The 23,387-nt window shown below is 37.5% G+C and overlaps 1 protein-coding gene across 1 annotated transcript; it reads left to right on the forward strand.

Moving 5' to 3' along the window:
- Positions 1-624: 624 nt before the first annotated feature.
- On the forward strand, positions 625-23,318 carry dipk1ab (divergent protein kinase domain 1Ab; the record flags this gene model as incomplete). The annotated part of the gene is given in 7 exon segments (XM_079629039.1): positions 625-669; positions 672-716; positions 797-880; positions 19,238-19,372; positions 19,761-19,868; positions 20,209-20,385; positions 20,880-23,318. Coding segments are annotated over 7 exon segments (1,407 nt in total). The 3' UTR covers positions 21,693-23,318.
- Positions 23,319-23,387: the final 69 nt, after the last annotated feature.

Below are 23,387 nucleotides of genomic sequence, written 5' to 3' on the forward strand. Positions count from 1 at the left end.
TTGAGTGCTGGAAGATGTATGAGATGATGTAAACAAATTTGTGTCAAATAAAATAATTTATATAATCCTGTATTAATAATTTTAAATATAAAACAAGCTAATTCATACTTTTTACATCTAAAAAATATACATTTCTTTTTGTAAAAAAACACAACTTTTTATGTGGTAAGAAGTTGTGGTTGGTTACAATTGGTTCACCAATGCCACAATTAAATGATGACTTATATGGTTATAATTAGGCTTAGTTATTTTAATTTCTTTTTTAATAGAGTTTGTGGCAACCCAGTGCAAACCCCAAAAGTAAATTCCCAAGAGTATTCTATTTAGCGTCATATCAACTCGTGTTTATCAATTGTAAAAATGTTTAGAAAAGCGAGCTTTTTGTGCAGCAAACCGTTTCACACACTGGTCTGACCTTTTTATTGGAGAAAAAATAATGACATGAGTCCACCTGCGTGCACATTATCCGGAAATTAAGTAAAACGACACTGAAATCACCAAAGCATTCTAAATATGCACAAACTTCCTCAGGCTCCCAGGCTCAGACTGTGATAAAATGAAAGATTAGTTGTCGTTGTCTCTCGTGCTGATGAACGCGAGCTCATCCAGTTGATGTGCGCGCAGATGTTGCTCATCGCGCGTGAGGTGCGGCGCCTGAGGAGCCTCACATACTCTTCACCATCCTCTTTCCTCATGGCGAGAAAGACCTTGGCTTGGTAAAGGACATTTGTTGTTGTAATTTGTGTTTTATATCATTTAAATGGCTTTGACCGTACACTGATGCTGTATGTGGTAGGTTAGCGCTGTGAGATGTGGTGTTTCAATCATGGCAAGGGGTCTGATACCGTGGATCTGGCTGAAGCGACCAGTCTATATCCAGGTAAGACGCCAAATAAGCATCGCATGTAACTTGTTCATAAATCGTACCGAGTGTTTCGCTTTAGCTACTAGCCATTTGTGTAGCTACTTGGAATAAACAGTGTGTGAGATTTGAAGGGACGAGGTGGGGACGCTGTTATCCCGTTTGGACTCTGAAGTTTCATCTCTTAAGCGTTACTCCATCTAACTATAGCTTTAATGTAGCGACTAATCGAGCGGCAGATCCGCGACTCTTTTCAACCATTTTCTTCGACCTTTATGCATTGACATCATTGTAATATCTTACTAAAACAGCGAAATGGCCTTTTCCGCAACTGTATCCGTTGCGTTTCTCCTGTGATTTAATGAATGTGATGGATTAAACTGATGTTGCTGCGTTTTATTCATCATCGGGTCGGTCGTTGCTGTAGCAACCGTGCTGCTGTATAACATTTTTATAGTCCTGCTGAAAACACTTCGTTCTCCTACCTGTCAGAAACGTAATTCAAAGATTGACGACCTCATTTTACACTTCTATTAATAATGAGCAACGTCGATACAAGCTCTTATACATTTAACTCAAGATAATAATAAACCATAGTTTCACTATTAGGCTACAGACTTTTTTCAGGGATATTTAGCCTACTTGGAAGTCTTCAATAATGCTTCTGCAAAGTTTTGTTGATTATGTTATGTTCCCCAGAAATAGCCTATTAAAATGAAATAACCCTCTGGTGCTGTTCGGTCATTTTTGACCAAATTTTTTACTTCAATGGTACAAAACTTGGTAAGGGTTTTGGCACTATGTAGAAAAATTAAGGTTAAATGGTCCTGAAAAAAACAAACAAAAAACAGTCACACTTGTACTGTTCACTGTAAAAAATGACCACATTGGACACGAATGCGAAGTGAATTCATCTAATGAAAACGTTACTGCGCCCAAACAAAAACGTTCAGCCAAACTGAAAGCTCTTTTTTTTTTAGATATCAACCTCAAATTTGGAACACAACAGCTTTCACAAACTGGGAGGCTTAGATTAAGCCAGGCCTTAGTTTAATTAGGACAATATAATAGCTTTTATAAACATGCCTTTGAAACAAACATTAGCCTATATGTGCATCTTGAGCCAAAACAATGGCACTGACATAATAATGTCAGTGCAAGTTGCTTTCAGTTAAAGGGGTGGTAAAATGCCATTTTCACAAGATGTAAAATAAATTTCTGATGTCCCCAGAAGTGTGTATGTGAAGTTTTAGCACAAAATACCCCACAGATATTTTTATATAGCATGTTAAAGTTGTCACTTTTTGAGGATTTGCAAAAACGCACCGTTTTGTGTCTGGCCCTTTAAATGCAAATGAGCTGCTGCAGAGGGCGGGGTTTCAAGAGCTCATGTGTGTGTTAGCAGCTGCTATTACCTCATGCAGACACACTAAAATGACAGAAACTGTTCTGTCTTTAATGTCAAAACGGAGTCAGACAAAGATGGAGAGACAACATGTAGAATGCAACAGGACGTCTCTGAAAGGTTAGTTGATGAATTTATGTTGCTGATGTGGCGTTAACTATCTTCAATTAGCATATTCTGTCATGATCATCTATAAATCGCTCGTATAGGAACTGTTGTGAGATGCACACAGAGTGACTTTCGATTGCATGTGAAAAGATGGATGCTAAAGTTTGAGCTGACTCACTTCTGTGACAAAATACTATACAAATATTACAAATACAAATATTTGACTTGTTCCCTCAACTGCGTGTTCCCGGGGGCGGGGTTTATGTACATTTTAGACTTGCTGATGTCACTAAACCCGGAGGAATGTCATGTAGTCCCTACCAGCCGTTTGTTGTAGTCCTTAAAAAAACGATTTCTTTAAAAGCAAATATCTCCCTTTGCTTTGAACTTTGAGCGTTGTAACTTTGCAGATGTTGTTTATGCTCAAACAGCAACATTACACACTAACTAAAGTTGGAAAAGTGAAATCATACTTTACCACCCCTTTAAAACAGCTCAAACATGCATTTTAGTCTGGGTGTGAAACTGGGGGAACTTGTTTAGAAAATGTTTTTCACATCAGCAATAATCTGCCACGTGTTTTCTTTAAAAAGAGACCAAACTTAAGTCTGTGATCCAAAGCATTCAAAGATTTACGACAGTTTAAACTGAACATTTCATTTTCATTTCACAATTCATGTCTTTTTCTCTTTTTTAAAAATACAGAGTTGTTCCCATATAGGGCCCATATGTGCCTTTATGATAGGCTATTAAGAAACATGGACTGGACAAATTGCACATAAATTGGACTAACAAACGCACTTTCTTTCTTTCTTTCTTTCTTTCTTTCTTTCTTGAACACAAACTTAATTGGGTTTTGCATGTAACACATTTAATTTTATTTGGTTTTCTTTCTCATTCCTTGGTTTCTTCACACTTCAGTGTGCGAATAGCTCATAACTCTGTTTTGTTTGTGTGAAATAAACATTTAGCTAAAGAAGTCTTGTGCTATAAGGTGAAATCTGTGGTGGATGGTAATCCTTGATGTAGTTATTTTACTGTACATTCCACAAAATGAAGGAAGTGGCATTAGTGTTGTGGTGGGAGGGATGAGCGGTTCAGACTAGGACGGCAGCCCTCCTTTGAGCATTTTGTTTATTTTCTGAAGACTGTAATCCTGCATGATTTCAGCAGCTTACTGAGACTTCTTCAGTTCTGGTTGTCCTCACACTCTGAGCCTGGCTTACTCTCTGGTGTTTGCCTGCTCAAGTTAAGGATTGATGGAGAGAGAACATGAATGTGAGGTGTGTGCTTTTTATAGTGAGCAAAGTGAATCTTAGAAGTAAATCTTAGAAGTAGACCACTTTGCACTGGTCCTTATACACTATTTTAGTTTGAAGCAATGGTGGCTGTTCTCTGTGAAAAAGACTTCACCTACATTTTCTTCTTTACTCTGCAGGGGCAGATTTGTTTTTTAGGGAAAATGTAAGAGCCATATTATATTATAAATCTGTTCATATGCCCAAAGGATCTGCTGTAGTACTTTGACCTCTGTCTGGAGCTACTATTCTTTCTAAATGGATGAACTCTGAATAGAACGCTTTATTTTATCTACATAAAGCATTCTGTTTAGAAGTCATGCGCTCAGAGAATTTTTTATAAAATAACAGCTTTATGCTCTCAAACATTATATGGAAGGAATTAGGAGAACTTGCCTCATACAATTCACGAGGTTACTGAGACTAAATGCTTCAGGACACAATAGTACTTGTTCAGGAGGTGAGTTTCTCTGTAATGTTCTACATTTCTCTCAGCCAGAGGCATGATTCACATATTTCAGATACAGCATTTCCACAAAGCCGTACTGATAACCAGCTGAGGATGTTTATTAGTATTCTCAAGTTAGTAATTAAATATATACATCTGCATTTTTACTGAATAGGTCAATGACTTGAGACTATTTTGTCCAAATATATAAATTTATTCAGAAATACATTTAAAAACAATAAAAAAATATATAGCTGCAAGCAGGGATGAAGTGGCCAAGCACACAGAAGGCACGATAAGTCATGCCACCATGGCTGGGCGCATCAGACCAATTGCAACAATGAGCAATTAAAAACATATTACTATTTTAGGCAAAATACAAGCAAAATTAATATAAATCCGATCTGTGATTCACGTACTATACCGTCCATTTTGGCGTGCTCTTCATCAAATTTGTTCGCATATTATTCATGAACGGTTTAACTAATCAATTTCCATAACTTTTTCAGCATGGTCAGAAAATGATCCTTTTTTTTTTATTCAAAATTTAATTTCATAACGGAAAATGACGAATCAGAGAAACATTTGTTTTTGTTTTTGAATGACAAGCATAAAAAAGTTGTTTGCATAAATGTGAATGAACATTTGGCAGTTGGTGGCGCTAGAGGGATTGAATTAGAGACTCTAAATAAAGTTCCGACTGTCTTCTGTCTGTGTGCCGAATTTCATAACTTTCTCGCAAGTGGTTCTATGGGCTGTGCCATAGACTTCCAGAGCAGAAGAAAAAGAAGAACAACAATAGGTGACTCCAGCTTGGCCCCTGATGACTTGGATCTTTTCTATAATGAACACAGTTCAGACAGTTCTGACAGTTCATGTCTTGATATCTTTGTTACTGAGTAAAAAAAAAAAAAAAATTTATTTAAACAACATGAATTTAAAGAATCATAAAAAAGGCAATTATATCATAGAGAGGATCCCTGCAGACCTTCGTAACATATCAGATAATTTCACCTTTTTATGACATGGCAAGGTAGGTAGTAAAGAAGAGTCATATCGTTTAGCCCGACAAAATTAATGCTATATATTAATTATTAATTCATGGTATTTGTAAAAAAAAAAAAAAAAAATGTAATCATTAAAATCTTTTTCAAAGAACCTTTTTGTTTTTATGATTTATATTATAAAAATGTACTTGGTGGTTATACTATAAGACATTTTTAGACTTAGATTCGATTTAGACTTTTGTTGAAAATAGCTTTTCAAAACCACATGAAACCAACTTGAATATAAGGATTAAATATCTAACAAATGTTAAATGATTTTGCCCTTCTTTGCACACTCTTATTTGTCATAAACCCAGATGTCAAAACTCTTCTTTGATAGGCTTCTCTTGAGCCGGTTAAGTTCGGTTTAAGGTCCCTCTTTTTTTGCAAAGGTTGGGGACCAAAACACTGTGAGCATCCAGCCATGAGGGAAAGATGGCATTCAAAAGAAGAAGAAAAAAAATCCATAGGGAACCTTCAGAAAACAAGTTAGCAAGGATAAGAGGGAAAGTAATATGAGCGGCCCAATACAAAATGACACAGTTACCCCAGTGCAGTGTATTGTCTCTGGTCCCATAGGACGGTACATTTCTTCACGCAATTCTCACCCTTGATAGGTTCCATTACACTTTTATACACATATGCAAGTGTATGACAAGTATCAGCTGTTTTGGTGTTAGTCATAAGAGTCCAAATATACTGCAATGCCGTTCCATCCATTCCAAGCAGTGATTTGGTGAAACAGATTTATCAAGCCACAGCAGAAAAATGCTTGAAGATATGTTTATTCTTATTTGCCTGACTCAAAATCCATACTGTCCTCTTTTAGCCAAAAGCATTCAATTATTTTGTATAAAAGCGTATGATAGCAGAGGAATGCTATATCTATATCATTCCACGAAACAAAATCTTGGATGCTTTTAAAAAGAGTGTCTCTAGCCTTAAAGGATTTTAGTACATCAGAAAATATCTTACAATTTCACAATTTAGCTTAGTGCCTGCTACATTGTTTTAATTCTTCTGTTGTCCTAGTTGTTGTCCTGCGTCTTGTGTGGCTAACCTACTGTCCAGTATGTTTAGAGTTTAACCTAGAATTAGATACACCCCTTTTCTCTTAAACGAGAAACTTGGTTCTCATTTCAGCCATATTTCAGCGCAGTTTAGGGATCTGTCACAATCAGACGACCAATCTCCTCTATTTTGTCCCTGTGGGAATAAAAAAACCAGGTCTCCTATTTACTATGAGTGTCAGGTTGGCCCTCTTTGCTTCCAGTGCAGCCCAGAAGAACTGTGTCACATGCTAAATGAGGTTATATGGTAGGACACATTTAAATATATCCAATATATATCATGAGGACAGCAGGAAACTGGAGTGTGGAATGTGTGTTATTTTAGTGTTTTTAAGCTAAAATTTTTGATATTTTTTGATGAAAGTAAATATACCAAATCTCTGATTCTCTCTGAAAAGTAATCTTTTCAAATGATTTTTAATACTACACATATATTAAGTATTATTAGTATTATAGGTTTGAATTACAATTACATACCTTATATTTAATATGGTTAAAATATGTGTATACACACACAAACACACAAACAAACACACACTAAATGTGAGAGAAAAAAAACAACACAAACATTTGTGACGTAAGTCTTTCCACTTCATAAAAGAGCAGCTGCTTTGAAATGACATTTGTGAAACAGCGAACAAGATGTTGCTATGACTAGATTATTTGTTGCTGTTGGAGTCACACATCACTGCATATGGAACAAGGAGCAACTGATTGTCATTCCACATTGATCATGTGCTTTTCTTCATGTGAATCTATGTGTTGAATCACAACCTTCCTGAGCTCCAGTGGTTAGGTTGATGTAAACACTTTGGACTGTTGCATTGAGTCAGTGTAGATGGATGTGTCCCATGGGGAAACAGGAGTGAGGGAAACGGGCTGGGGTGCATGATTGCTGGTTGTTCTCACAGAGATGAGTCAAATTAGACCTGCAGTGCCTGTGTGACGTCTGCTTCCATCAGAACGCCGCCGCTTGGGACCAGAGAAACAGGGAGGAAGAGAGAGAGTGGGAACTAACACTATCTCCCATCACACTTAATGCGAGAAGCTTTTTCTTGTTCCTCGTGACTTATATTTCCTTTAGCGAGAGAATATTCTTGTTTTCTCTACAGTTCAGGACATTAAATACCCTTTTGTTTTTGAGTTCATGTGTGACAGCAGCCATCTTTCTCTCACTCTGTCTGTCTTTGTTACTTTTCCTTGCTCTTTTTGTTGCTTTCTCCATCTATCCGTCGCTCATTGGTCTGAAGGGGAGGGGGGCATTAGGGAGAAGCAGCAAGAAATCGCTTTATGAACATGAATTATGGATGAGTAGAGAGCAAGCTATGAAAACAAGTGTCAGTGCAAAAATTCTCCCCCACTTGATCCGCTTCTTCTATCCGATCATCTTTCACCGAGCCACTGAGGGGTTTGAGGATTAAAAGCAACAGACATGCTCCATATTCCTATATGGCCCATTTTTTCGCAGAGTACCTGAAATCGAAGGCTAGGCTTTGAGAGAGCAAAGAGTAAAGCTTGTGATTGAAGCTGTCGGCACTAGCAGGTTGAATAAATATACGGACCTATTAAGATATCTGTCCTTCTACAGTTCATCTCAGTAGAGACACTGCTGTCAAACCAAACAAGCTGTCACAGCCTAAGGGAGACAATGTAATATTTTACCTTTACATTTACATGCCTTTGGCAGATTTCCAGTCATATTACAGACACCAAATGTTTTATTCTTATTTAGAGGGTTTAAGAAAACGATGGATAGTAGGTTCATTTTGTTTTATATCTTATAATAAAAATAGCTTAAAGGGGCACTTCAGATCATTAATTTTTCTTGATCTGCCCTTAAAAGTAAAGAGTTTTAGAACTCAAAAGTCTCACCCCTGTCCATATAGAATGTCTATTAAAACTAAGAATGGCTTGTAACTTTAATAACTTTCTGACGTCATTAGATGAATACATTAAAGGTAGGCCTACATTGCGTTGGAATTTCTCCCATCTAGCGGTGAAATTGTATTTTGCATTTAAACTAATAGTGCTCTCTAGCTCCTCGTTTTTTCAAATGCGGGTTGCCGGTAGCCGTTATGTACCAAGAAGCTATGACAACAATAGCCCTTCATCGAGTTTAACTATAGCCTAGATGTTCTACTGTTATGCTGTCTATATAATGAATTACACAACCAAGCAATGAAAAAAAGCTTGTAATTTAGAACGTAACATTGACTTACCCGTCGAGAAGAAAGCAGGCAACTTCAGAGTCCCTTTCAAAGTCTTTCTCCTTCATTAGCTCTTTCCACCTGGGTAAAGCTATCCCGATATTTACCCTCGGTTTTTGAATTTGCCGGTCACGTTTCCTTTTAATTTTGCTCGGCATAATTATCCTGAATTATGAAGTACCGTGCAGTGCAACCTTTCAAATTTACCGGGACAGTGACACGCATTACGCCTCTCTCATTGTCCGTTTCTGCTGGTGTCAGTCACGTTACACTGGCTCTGAACGAAAATGCATTATGGAAACGCGTTGAGGTAGCCTAGTGCTTTTTGTCCCTCTCTGCTATTATAGTTTTTCAAGATGGCGGAACGACATGGAAGCCTCTGTGGAGTTGCCTGTCCCATGTAAATAAAGATAAGAAATTCTTCAGGTACGAGGATAAGTCAGATCATTGGGAGAGGTAATTGTACACAATTGAGGACATATTTATGAATAAAGACATTGATTTTAGCTAATAAAATACTTAAGAAACTACACAGTATACCTTTAACATATGTGACAAACAAGATAGATTTACGTGTGGAGCAAAATGAGATCATGTGAATAATATTTTTGAATTAAAATATAAAAATGTATATTGTTATTTCACTGTCATATATATTTAAGAAAAGAAATTAACACTTTTATGTAATAAGGATGCATTAAATTCATGAAAAGTATATTAAAATGATTCTGACTGGAATAATGACTGCTGAAAATTCAGCTCTGCCATTACAGGAATTAATTACATTTAAAAAATATATTCCAATAAAATCGTATTTTAAATTGTAATAATATTTCAATATTGTAAATTTTCTGTATTTTGATCAAATAAATGCAGCCTTGGTTAACACAAGAGACTCTGAACCAAACGTATGAACGGTGGTGTATATAAAGATATACATAATGATAAAAAAAAACTACATTATCACACCAAAATTTTGACTAACATTAAGAAAAAGAAAGTTATGATCCCTTTCATCCACCTCTTCACAGGCTGGTCAGCAGCAGCAGGTTAAATAGCTTTGAGAATAGCAGAAGATCTTTTAAGATGCAGACTACCTCATTTAACACACGCTCCCTTTTGCCTGTATGTCTTTAGATCAGTTTTGATTAAAACGTTAGATGAAAGCCTTTGAGGGTCATTGGGATACCACTGTTTCTGCCCACCTTTTCCACAGCCACTGGTCTTCACTCACTCAGCCACTAATGAAAAGCGGACTCAAAGCCTCAATCAATAGCCTCTCATTACGTTCTGTTTGGCTTTGCCTGTAGTGAGGGACGATGTTGTCCTGAGGATGAACATGCCACATTAGCTGAGTTGAAATTAATGTCTCTGTGCATTGATTGAAAAGGTCAGGTGTGGGTTTGCTTTGTTTGTGAGTACTTCACTTGTAATGGAGCAAGGATCGATCTGAGATACCATGGAAATGAGCATTACAGCATGTCTCAGTGAGCCAAGCGAAGTACTTATTGGTATAAACAGACTAGTATGCATACATGCTTGAGTGCATATAGAAGTGCAAACAGATTTAACCTCATGGGAGGGCAGAAAATTAATCACATGCAGGCGGTAGGCTTTTATTTGTACTTAATTTAAAGCTGTGCATTTAAATATGCAGAGACAGCTATGAGTAGCCATTAATTCAATTCAAGTGTATTTGTCATGTAAGCAGCTTTTCACAATACACATGTAAGCAGCTTTACAGAAAGTGCATGAGTCCATATTACAATTAGGGATAGTTCAGCTAAAATTAACATTCTGTCAGGAGTCCGGAAGCCCAAACAAAACTTGGATGGATTAATCATTAATGATCAAGATCAATTCAAGATCAATAACACGCATTTAGAAAATAGACATGGTGAATTTTAATTTCAAACTATCTTTTGCCTATGCTATACTATTTAAAAATTGTTTTAACAAACTGTTTTAACAAAACTACTCATTAATGTTCGAAAAACTTCTCTCTGCCAAATGTGGTACGACTGTCGTGTTGCAAAAAAACTGAAAATAATTTCATAAATAGAACGCCAGGAGACCCTCATGACATTCAGGATGAATGTGATTTCACCAAATGCAACATGTTCCTGGATCAACATCTTTGTTGATCCTGGAACAGCATTTCAATCAACCAATCAGATCCGAAAGAAAAAGTTTACAGTTTGTCAAGTTTTGGCTTACAAGTTACAACCACGGTTAAATTCATCTACATCAGTGTTATTCACCAATCATTTCCCTCTGGTTTTAGGGATAAGTTATGGGTAGGGATAGGGTTTAGGACAACATTTTTGGATAGAAATGTTGTTCCAAGATCAACAATATGTTGATCCAGGAACATATCAAACATATCAAAATCACAGTGACCAATGAGGGAGAGTCAAGGTTAGTCATCAGTCTTTTAAAATATCAGATAATATGACGTATTAATGACTAGTTCAGTTTGTCATATGGTGCAAATCTCCAATTTAAAAAAAAAGAGTTTTTGAAAAGTTTTTGATATTTTGACATCAAGTCTTTAAATTTAGCAAACCGTGAATAAAAAAAAAGTACATTTTTAGGAAAGATTTTTCCTTTTTTTTTTTATTGGACACGCTTATTTTCCATTTGAATTCTACAGGATTTCCAGGAGACACGTGTGTTGCGTTCTTTAACGGTCCGTCTGGAAATCGACCAGGATCATCCAAATGCAGGATTTTCAAAAGTCTGTGAAGAATGTGAAATTCGCAGCATAGTCTTTTAAAAATACGTCCAAGAGTTTTATACTGAATATTGTAGGGACATTGACATTATATTTTCACGCCCCTAAACATGATCCTGAACAAAACAAACTGTAATTGGTTGCTTTACATGTCAGTCAGACGACCTCTGGGCGGTCCTTAGCCAATGAAAGCAGCGATGTAGTGAGTCTGAAGGTCTGGTTACGCGAGACTAAGCACCGGCTAAAGAGAGTTCATCTCAAAGTGCCGATAGACAGAACCTGTCCTTAAAGCCCATCATTTATAAGAGGAGCTGATAGAGTACTCCAAAAAATTAAATTAAAGTTCTTATGAAGTGCATTGGCCAAAATGCGGCTCTCATCCTTGGCTCGCTTAATAAAGTCTTGCAAAAACTCCAAAAACTATTTGCTCCTCTATGTCTTCTCCGTTTTCTACTCCCCCATAAAAGGCTGAGCCACAGGCTCGTGTGGTATACGGAGCCTTGTGTGGACTTTTCTCTCCGACTTGTGATTGAAATTCCACGCAGTCTTCAGTTCGGCTGAGAGCCGAGAGTGATGTGGGGGCCGCTGCTGAATTTTTCACACTGTCTGTCGTCACATTGCATGTGAGTTCACAGCAGCGGAGCATCTAAATGCTGTTTGACACATACATACAGATGGTCCACTGACCAGCATGATCCCAGTGTACTAAACGATGAGAGCTTTCTGACACTGCGATCCTCTGTTAATTCAAAGTGCTGCCATGGAAACACTTCCTGTCACAAGAGGGGGACCCGTCATCCCGAGTGGCAAACTATAAAGCTATTGATGTCAAACTCACTCTATTTGATTTATGAGCTACTGCATACTCAAGAAGCAGAGCGTTGCTGTTTGTGTTGTCTTGTTGAAAGCAAGTTTAAAAACAAGGAAATGACATGCATTCCAGGCATTATGGGTAATGCTTGTCTTTCGTAGCAACAAGGTAATGGATTCCTGGATGATGATAAGACTTGATCAGATTAATTGTTTTAATTTTGTTTCTGCACTGACTGATTTGATCATCTCCATCTTGTTATCTTGGGAACGTCTTTGTTAGGCTTTCTTAGCTCCTCTCTCATTATGCAAGATACGAGTATGCATTCACATTTTACAGTTATTTATGTGAAAACAGTGATCATGTGAAAACATTAGAAATACGCCTAGTGATAGCTGGAAACATTAAATTAATTACTTGCAGCTGCAGCTGAGTTTTAGTGAATCATCCTGGAGAGAAATGGGTCATTCTGAGGAAATAGTGCCTTTGTAATGGGTGCTGAAATTTCAGCTTTGCCATTAGATTTTCAAGTTTATTCAGATACAAATAAAACAGTTAATTTTGATTTCAGTAATATTTCATTGTATTATTGTTTTTACTGTATTTTTTATCAAATAAATGCAGGTAAGCATAAGAGACATATTTTTTAAAAATCTTACCGACCCCAAACTTATATATATGTGTGTAGCCTATATGCTAATCCACTATTAATTACTATTATATATTTGTTGATGTTGGAACAAAGAACAAAGCATGCAAATATTTCGCATTAATCATATATCTGATTTTTCACTACATGATTTTCGTGTCCAAAAGAATTCACAAAAATTATATATCACAATATCTACTGAAATATTGCGTATGAATGAAACATAAATTACATGTGAGAGTTTAGCGTTCCACAATGCTCTCATCGCCCCATGTTTTTGATAAAAATAGAAAAAAAATACTGCTCTCTAAAGATATTTGAAGTGAACATGATAATTATTACGTTTTTATCCGAATGATCACACTTTTGGACTAAAAAAACAGTGGAGGGATGTAAATTTGATAAAACACAGAAATGCGTCAGCAGTTTACAAGATAATGCAACATTTCCTCTTTCAGGACTAGCAAAATAATTAGCTGAGGCCGCATCCTTCGAAGGACGCAGACTTCAAAGGAAACACCTTCGAAGGCCACGAAGATCGGACCGAGCGTTATTAAATGGGGCGGTCTAGCCCACGGATGATTGTGCTTGTCGCCTAGCAACTGTGACAGTGGCCATTGATGAGTGGAAGTAACATTTGTACTGGACTTTTTTTAAAGTTATATGAAACTGTCTGAAAACAAAACAGGGTTCACAAACTATACAAACTGTCTAAATATGTTCACCATGGTCAATTTCTGTATAATGTAAAGAGTATAAAATATATATAATCACATCTTAGTAAGGTATGTCAACATTTGAACCGCTTTAAAGGTTTTATATACATTTGTATCATTAGATATTTAAGTAAATTGAAACCCAATACTTGCATTTAAAATGGTAATTTAGCAATTTCTCCCAAAACAAAACTGTCATCACTGGCGTGCAATGAATTCCATCTGTTGTATCCTTCATTTCACGGGAAACGAAGAATGCATTTGGAGGCCGCATTTGAAGGAGCCTTCGAATTGTGACAGTCTTTGTCGCGTAGCGGTGACGCAATCGGCCTTCGAATGCGGCTTCCGAAGGATGCATCCTCTGAATTGGAACGCAGCAATAGAAAGCTGCGGGGAGGCATTTTTGTAGGCCAAAACCCAGAAGCGTTTTTATAGCATCACGTAACTAACTAAAAACAAACAAACTTATTTTAAAAACAGACACTTGAACTTACATCAACGTGATAAAAACGACAGCAAATGACAGAAACCACCTTTGGAAAAAAGATATTTGAAGTGTAAGTTAATTGATTTAATTGGTAAAAAGTTGGTCTCACGGGACGTTGAATAACATGGGGAGGCAGGGTTTATGACCTATACTAGGACCAGTAACCGGGGGGCGATCAAGGCGTTTTGGCTTAACTTTTCAGGGCTTGTACAGCACGCTTGGTTTGGACCAAGGGGGGTAATCCAGCACCCGGAAAGCGTACCCTTCATGGGGGCAGTCATTGGCTTACCATTCCATTGACCCCCATTCATTTTGGCGTCACTTTGACAGTGAATAACTTTACATCTGAGGCGTTTAAAGACTCCATTTGTCCATTATTTATTTCAAAAGAAACTCGACAATGTATAAAAGGCTCCATTACCTTGTATAGACAGGCGGAGAAGCTTGCAGGCAATCAGGGGGACGTGGAGGCATAAAGTTCAGGCAGTGAATATCGAAAATGTACCGAACCGTGAATTTTGTGAACCGTTACACCCCTAATATATATAATAATATAATTATATATATATATATATATATATATATATATATATATATATATATAACTGATGTTCCTATGTTCCTCAAGAGTTTTCTGCATCCCTCCACCACCCGGTCTCCTCACACTTTCATGATTACTATCCTAGCCAGAGATACGGGGGGAGTACTCTGGGTTCGGGCCAAATTCGGAGCCCTCCCCTCGGACAGAACGCCGAATACGCATACTCTTATCTGATTATTTGTAAGTGAGAACTCAAGAAATCAAAAAGGAAGTCATCTTACGATAAGAAAATATTTTTAATAAAAAGTGACACACTAGACTTTAAAATAAAGTGTTGTTCAATATTCTGCTAAATATTAGTATAAATATTTTACTTACCAAGAGTAATAGCAAGACAAATAGCACCATTTCATCAGAATGCCCAAGATATGGTTTAGGTATTAAAATTGTAAAGTTTTTTTAATCATTTTGAACTTTTAAGGCTGCAGACATCAGCCGAAACGAGAAGGAGAGGATGGAAGTGGGAGGAATTCAGAAAACTGATTTAGGATTGATGAATGAACCTCTTTTCCCAAACCTTGACTTTGGACTCAGGGAGACGTCTGCCTACAAAACTGAGCATTCTGTCACACCATTGCCATGGCGACAGCTCCTCCGGGCCTTGTGAGGTATGAAAGGCTGTACAGGACGCTGGCCTGCCACAACTCTCCAACGCCTGTCATCCTGGCTTAGTGAGGCAGTGAGTTTGAGACGGTGGGGGGAGAGACCCTGAAGGGCATGAGATTTAAAGAGTAGAGTAAGATGGATTCTCAGATGGAAATGGCAGAATTGCATCTCACTGAGTGCCCGTAGCGGAGACCGGAGAGGGAGTGATGGCCTGTCATTAGGGAAGCCACTGAAGAAAGAGACAGTGTAAGAGAGAGAGATCAGATTAAATTATAGACAAACAAACAGATGAGACCAATGAGAGGGTGACTAAAACCTCCTTTCAAATTATGTAGGAAAAAATCTCAGCTCTGCTGACTGTAGCCAGACCAGGTCTCTGGACCTGACCAAAATTTTAAATTGGAAACTGGAGGGGCAGTTCAGATTGTGAGGTTTAGTCCAATCAGTTGGGACTTGAAATCAATCTACTTTACATTATTGGCATTTTGGTTATTGGTTTAGATCAGCTTCGCCTAGGATATTGGTTTGTATCTCCAGGCTCTGGAAATAACTGGATTTGCTTTATCAAAATAGAGTACAGATAAAATCTTGCTCAGGCTTGTACCATGAAATAGGAGGCCGATTAAAAGAAGCTTACTGTCAGTTAGAAATTTGGATGTTCTCCGAGATAAAATGTCACTGCGAGAGAGAAATTAGAGAGCTGAGCCATAAGCACTGAGCCATAAGCAAAATAGACTGAAGAAGAAGAAGAAAGTCCATCACTGTCCAACTGACGTCTCATCATCATTAATAGAGAGTAGAGGCTCCATCAGGTCTGTTATTTGTCTGCTAATCTCTTGCAGTATGCATAATAGGCAACTATCTTTGAATATGTTATGAGATCATTCACTCTAGAGTATTTAAAGGTTGCAGGGCAAATGGCAAATATGCAGCATTCATGTTACTTATTTAGTAGTCTTGGGTTTTACAATGATAATAAATAATAAAATTAATTTAATTATATATATATATATATATATATTGTCTGTCTTCTCTAATCTCTCTATATATATCTCTACAATACAATATATATTTCTATTAAGTCTCTGAAGATTGTTTTTAGCATGGTAATGGGTATGACAATGTAAATGTATTTGGTCTTTGCAGATGCTGCTTCTGCTGTTGATTATTCCTGCATAGCAAGTACAGGGACTTGCTACTGCCTAAAGCCAAAACAATCCTTAATACCTTAAATTATACGTTTATCTCTGTAAAGCAGCTTTGAAACAATCTACATTGTTAAAAGCGCTATATAAATGAATATGACTTGACTTGACTACTGCCAATACAAACATTGATATGCTGCTGTGGCATAAGACATATGCTGCTGCACAAATAGCATATATAAAACGACCCATAGCAGATCTATACAGGTGGAGCTGGGGAAGTTGGAGGTTTCAGAGGAACTGCTATAGCAAATGCTAAGCAGCTATTTAAATGTTAAGCAGCGAGCTCATTGGCTGCAGATGTGACATCAGCTAGTGCCATGTAGTAAACAATGTAAATGTCATCAGGTTTCATTAAGGACCCACCAGCTGTAGAGTTTCATGACAGAAATTATGACAGAAAATATGCTTAGACTTTGGAACTGAGAAAAGATGGTGCTAACACTTATGTCAGTCAGCATAGTTATCGGCTAATGCTGATCATCTCAAAATGGCCAACATTTGGCTCATCATTTATTGGTCTACTATAGTTTTGCAATTTGATGTTCACACTGGATTAAACCCCAAAGTACCACCAGTACGGTGTTATATGCTGTTTTAGAAAACTCATAATAAGCAAACACCTTTCTCATGCTTGGCCTCATTCACACTCAAGCAGAATAAATAATGAATGATGTTATGGTAAAAACTGTTTAAATGTTGCATCAAGGAGAACATCTCTATTTGGGATTTAATCTAAAAACTCATATTTTAACAATCAGTCTATCATGCGACCCTCTCTATTTCATTTTATTGTGTAGGTCAGGGTTATCATACCCACAACATTTAAACACTAGCTACTTTGATATAGAGATCGCATGGCTGCAATCGTTGTAATTAATAATTCAGCATTTCTTATAAATTTTGCAAGTAGTATAGCTGTTTGCACTGAGCTGAGCAAAGTTCAGGAAACTGTTCCTCTGAGGTTTGATTTGCACTGAAAAACAATGTGTACTTTCCTGTTCCAACCAAATAAGATTTTGAAATCTCCTTTAAATTATTTTTTATATCACCCCACCACCTTCACTATACTCATCTTCACTTTGGTAATTGCACTTTCATACTTACCTGATTTAAAACCATTAACATTGTACTCCAATTTGGTACATGTCAAAAACAACATATTATTATTATTATAGTAGGCTACAGTATTTTCTATAGATTTTGCAACTGACGCCGTACGTCACATGACAGTGACAACATTGTCATTTCATTCATAATACACACGTTCAAACCATATATAACATACTTTTTTAATAATAATGAAAATAGTTTGTTACGTTTATATACTGTAGCGCTTTTCTGGGCACTCAAAGTGCTTTAGATAGAAGGGGGGAATCTCCTCAACCACCATGTGTGCAGCATCACCCTGGATGATGCGACGGCAGCCATATTGCACCAGAACGCACACCACACACCAGCTTATTGGTGGAGAGGAGAGAGGGTGATAGAGCCAATCAGTATATGGGGATGATTAGGAGGCCATGATGGACAGAGGCCAATGCAATGGGATTTTTATTAACCACAGAGAGTCAGGACCTCGTCTTAATGTCTCATACGAAGGACAGGCAGATTTTTTAACGGTCACGAAGTTCCAAACACAACGTTGTATAGTTTGCGATTTCCGAGGCAACGATTGTTTCTCATCTGTCATGTTATCACATACTTTCACTTTCCTAGTTATTTGTTTTTGCTACTGTTTCTGTGTGTGGATGTGTTTGCATGATGCACAAACACATTATGCACGAGGAACCACACAAAGTTCCTCTTAAAACACAAAACAATAGACACCAGATCTACACTCTTTCAGCCACCAGGCCCATTCCTCCTCCTCATGCTGGAGGAGAAGTTCTGTCGGCTCAGGAAATGTCAGACCAGGGCTGCGATGCTGCTGAAATTAGCTGGCTGTGTGCTACCCCGCTCACTCAAACGTTTGCTTGTAGTTTCAGGCGAGCTTTGACTCCAGCTCCTCATTTGAAATCTCTCTTCCTACGTCCTGACAGTAGATCTCTCTCAAACACTTGCAAATATATTGAAGATGAAGCTGTAACATACATTAGATGGCTTTGCTCCTCATGTCCCAAGGAAATTCTGCCCAGAGGAAAATATAGAAAATTGACCGTACAAGACTCGAGCACTCTCTGTCAGAGGAACACGCATCTGGGAAATGTTCTAATGGATTTTGAAACATTTCCCTGTTGCATCATAAATAAGTTTGAGATACATTCCGACCTCTGTTGTTTTTAGTAATCTAGGTAAAAATGATATTTCATGAAGGAAGTGCACTCAGTGGCTGAAGTGAAGGGGGCTATCTATTTATAATGGATCACACATCCTGTGTGGCTGTCAGGAAGATAGTTTCCCACTGCTCTGAGCTTTAAAAGGTCACACATAAATAAAAGATCAAAGGATTTTTCTGGGTTTAATACCTCTATCATGGTTAAACGGTTATGAAGGATATGAAGGATATTGTTCAGTTGTTTGTCCTCATAAGTAATACATTCATTTTAGCAGTACATTTTAAGTGTATGCAACTAGAAAGCTATGATTAATAAATAATAAAAAATAGTTGAAAATAAATGTCCTTTACACGCAGGCACGCACGCACGCACGCACGCACGCACGCACACACACACACTCACTGTATATATCCTAATAATTCTAATAATGTCATCCTCTATTCGAGAAAGAATCTAATCTTTCCCATTTCTTTATGGATGGAGACTGTAAGTCTTTCCACTGAGCTGTGATTTTTTTTTCATCTGGTTTTTAGCAGTCCTGGCACTTATCGCTACCATTGCAGTACAACCTCCAGCAAATTATATCGGCTCATAATCAGCGTACATCAGCACACAAATGTCTTCAAAACTGTCTAGAGCTGAAATCAAAGCTTTATGTAAGGTTTTTTTTTAAGTGTTTCTTTGTCCCTCTCTGTTGGTGCACAGGCCCGGTTCTCCTACCTACACATGAAGTACCTGTTTTTTTCCTGGTTGGCTGTTTTCGTTGGAAGCTGGGTGGTGTATGTAGAATACTCATCATACACAGAGCTGTGTCGTGGACATGAGTGCAAGAACTCTATTGTGAGTTTTCAGTTCTTACATGAAATATTTGCTGACCAATATGGTAATAATTCTATACTAGACGATTGCATGCAGTAGCTAATACAAAAGTAATAGTTTGATGCAAAAGTAAAATGTTTCGATACTGATACCACTGTAAAAATGTACTGTTCATTTATATAGCACTATTCAAGTTTAATGGTATTATTATTATTAAATAAGGGATAAGTGCACCTCCACAGCTGTTTTACAAACATTTTATACAAAAGGGAGCCATCTAGAGGAGAGTAATTGTAAAGACACTGACTTTTTAAATGGATCAGGCAATCTTTGGGGAGTACAATGTAATGGAATAAAATGAATAATGCAGCGTAGACTCTGACGTATGTGTATCTCCATGTCTTTCCAGTGTGATAAATTCCGGAAGGGGGTGATTGATGGCTCAGCCTGCAACAGCTTGTGTGAAAAGGACACTCTTTACTTGGGGAAATGTCTCTCTGCCAAACCCAGCAATCAGGTCAGACACAACAAACTGTAGTTGCTCCTTAATATAACAGTCATTCTTGTCTGATCTTTCATTGAGTGTGTGTTTTTGGTGATCTGGATCTGCACAAATATGAATTTGTTTGCAAAGTTAAAGTAAGGATGGATCCATCCAAAATCCATCCGTTCACTTAATCTCTAAACCACTTAATGGTATTACTTTGATGACTAACATTACATTGTATTTTAAAGACCACTGGGACAAGTTGTGGGGACAAGTGTGGCTAATGAATACAAGAATTGTGCTTATGAAAAATAGAAATATGAAAAATAAAACTTTAAAATTACTAGTGCTCTCACACCTTCCTGTTTAGGTATATTCTGGCAGTTGGGGGGATTTGGAAGGGATCATAAAGTGCCAGATGGAGGAGGACCCTCATTATGATCTGGGTGCAGAACTGGAGCCCCGAAAAGAGTCTGCATCCTTTAACAGGCCAACCAAAGGGACATCAATGGAGAAGTTCAAAGAAATGGTCTTCAGCCATCTAAAGGTCTCAAATCCCATGCAGTAACATAAATTGAACGTAATTATTCATTCTGCGCTTTAACATTTTTAGCATTGGAGATTGAATTATTGAACCAGTAAACATGTGACTGACATTTATAACCATCCATTCTCCAAACCACTTCTCCTATCCTATGTAACAGGGAAGCTGGAGCCTAATATAATATTATTGGATATAATAATACTAATTTTATTTATTAACAGTATGATTGCACAGTAAATAAATAAATGATGCTATTATAGTGCACTGAAGGAGCTGAGGTCTGAAGCTGTTATAAAAAAATGTTTAAAAGCTTTTTTTTTTGTGTAAATTTATGTAAACATTCATTACTTGTACTCCATGAATTTGCCTGTTTAGTAAAATAAAGAGATATTTTCATATTCTGGAAGACCTTTCTGCATGCAGAGACAAATGTATCTACCGCATCTCTTCCAGACAACTGTTATTAACCCGTTTCAATGGCACTTTTCCCCTGACAGGCAAAAGTAGGAGACCAAGCCAACTTAGCAGATTTGGTGACCCTTGTGCTTGGAGTCGCTGACAGCAACAAGGATGGCCAGATCTCCCTGTCAGAAGCACATTCAGCTTGGGCTTTACTGCAGCTGAATGAGTTCCTGCTGTCCGTCGTGCTGCAGGACCGAGAGCACACCCCCAGACTGATGGGCTTCTGTGGGGACTTGTATGTGATGGAGAAGGTTCCTTACGTACCACTCTATGGCGTCAGCCTACCGTGGATCGTAGAGCTGTGGATTCCAGCCAGCCTGCGGCGAAGCATCGACCAATGGGCTGCTCCCTCCTGGCCCCGCAAGGCTAAGATAGCAATCGGCCTGCTCGAGTTCATCGAGGATGTCTTCCACGGCACATTCGGAAGCTTCCTCATGTGTGATGTTAGTGTCACTGGGTTTGGTTATACAGAGCGCCATGACATAAAGGTGGTAGACGCAAAGCGCATTGTACCCGAAGGTGCTTTTCAGGAAGCAATGCGTGAAAGGCGGTGCGAAGAGGACAACGACTGTGTGTACGGAAGGGACTGCCTCACTTCCTGTGATCTCACCAAAAACCGCTGCACTACGGAGGTCACGCAGCCGAATCTGGCTAAAGTATGTAGCACACTGAAGGACTATCTTCTGCATGGTGCGCCATCAGACATTAAAGACGAACTGGAGAAACAGTTGTACGCCTGCATCGCTCTCAAAGGCGCCAGCGAACAGATGGAAATGGAGCATTCCCTGATTCTCAACAACCTCAAAACTCTGCTTTGGAAGAAGATATCTCACACAAAAGACTCATAATAATACATACAACTAAGTTATTGGTCTTATATAGAGAACACAGAATTTATGAACAACAGACTGGGACTGTCTGAATGATATCGACCACCCATATTTTGCCTAATATAATTACATATTTTTATTTTGGGCCTGTATTTGTAGAGTAGGCCTACTGTCAATATACTCTTCATGGCACCTTGTTTTGTTACATGACTCAGTCTTGACTCAATCCCAAATTCTAAAAGCTTAGTTAGGCGGCAGAGAAATACTTCTGCTAATGCATGTCCTCTCCAGTGCCAAGAGAAATAGACAAATGATTAATCTTACTGCAGATCCCTGTTCAGAAAAAACGTGACAATCAAACTGTCTTGTCCAGGGGTTTTCAAACTGAGGCCGGGGTCCCCCATTTTACAGGAAAAAATTATCATTTTACAAAAAACTTTTTTTTATTGGAGACAAAGTTACCTTGTTAACATGATAAAGGTTAAACACAATATATATTTTCTACAATTTCAGAATTTTGAATTTATCTTTTATTTCGGATTAAAATAAAATAATTTTATTATACTGACAGCTCTGGTTTCAAATCTGGGTTTTACTAAAGGTGTAGTGGGTAAAAATAAGATAGCAGTGAACTTAATATAAAGTCAATACTGTCCATATAAATATTTTTATAATTTACATTGAACTTAGTCCAGTGATAGCATTTCTTAATTCATGAAATATATATATAGACGTCATTACTTTATGTCAGGGATTTGTTTTAATTCTGTCATTTACTCACCCTTATTTCGTTCATTTTTTGAAGATCTTTTTGATGAAATCTGAGAGATTTCTGTCCTTCCATTGACAACTATGCAACTGACACTTCGATGATTTAAGTCCAAATTTTCTGAACACACACATGCGCTTCAAATGATGAACAGCTTGAATTTAGGCTTTTGTCTAATCATCAGTTGTGGTAAACGTAAGCTCAAGCATGTTCACTGGTTCATTCTCGTGTTACGCAGCACGCTTGAGCTTCCGCAAGAGGTTTGTTCTCGTGTCAAGCAGGTTCGTTTGAGCTTCTGTTTTTGTTTGCTGATCAAATGTGAATAAAAGCCTAGACTAAATCTGTTTATCATATAAAGCAATTGAGTGTCTTAAGAACATTTTGACTAAACAGATAAATTCATATGGATTCGTTTTACGATCTCTTTATTAACTTTTTGAAGCATCAAAGTAGTTGCGTAGCTGTCAATGGAGAACACAGAGCTCTCAGATTTCATCAAAAAAAAATTCCAGATGAACGAAAGAGGAACGACATGAGAATGAATAATGAATTTTGGGTGAACTAACCCTTTAATGGGGGCCTTGGCATCAGAAATTGTGAAATCCCTGCTCTAATCTGCCTAAGATATACAATAAAAATTTCAGAACATTTCCATGCTTCCAATATTAACTACTAAAGATCTGAAATTATTTGCATGATTCATAATTTTCAGACAATGATTAAGCGCAGTACAATAGGTTAGAACAATTATGCTGTCGCTCATTTTCTTTGAGTCAAACTGAAACTAAAGTAATTTTAATTATCCATTTTAGAGACAAGATGTGTGCAGAAATGTTTAAATATTATTTAACTCATTTCATTTTAATAAACGTCAAGCACATAATTTCATCTTTGTTTTAGATATGTATTAGTATAGAAGATGGCACCCTTATATAGTTAGGACG

The sequence above is a fragment of the Phoxinus phoxinus genome (genome assembly GCF_949152265.1).
Source record: "Phoxinus phoxinus genome assembly, chromosome: 11".
In the NCBI taxonomy this organism is placed as follows: domain Eukaryota; kingdom Metazoa; phylum Chordata; class Actinopteri; order Cypriniformes; family Leuciscidae; genus Phoxinus; species Phoxinus phoxinus.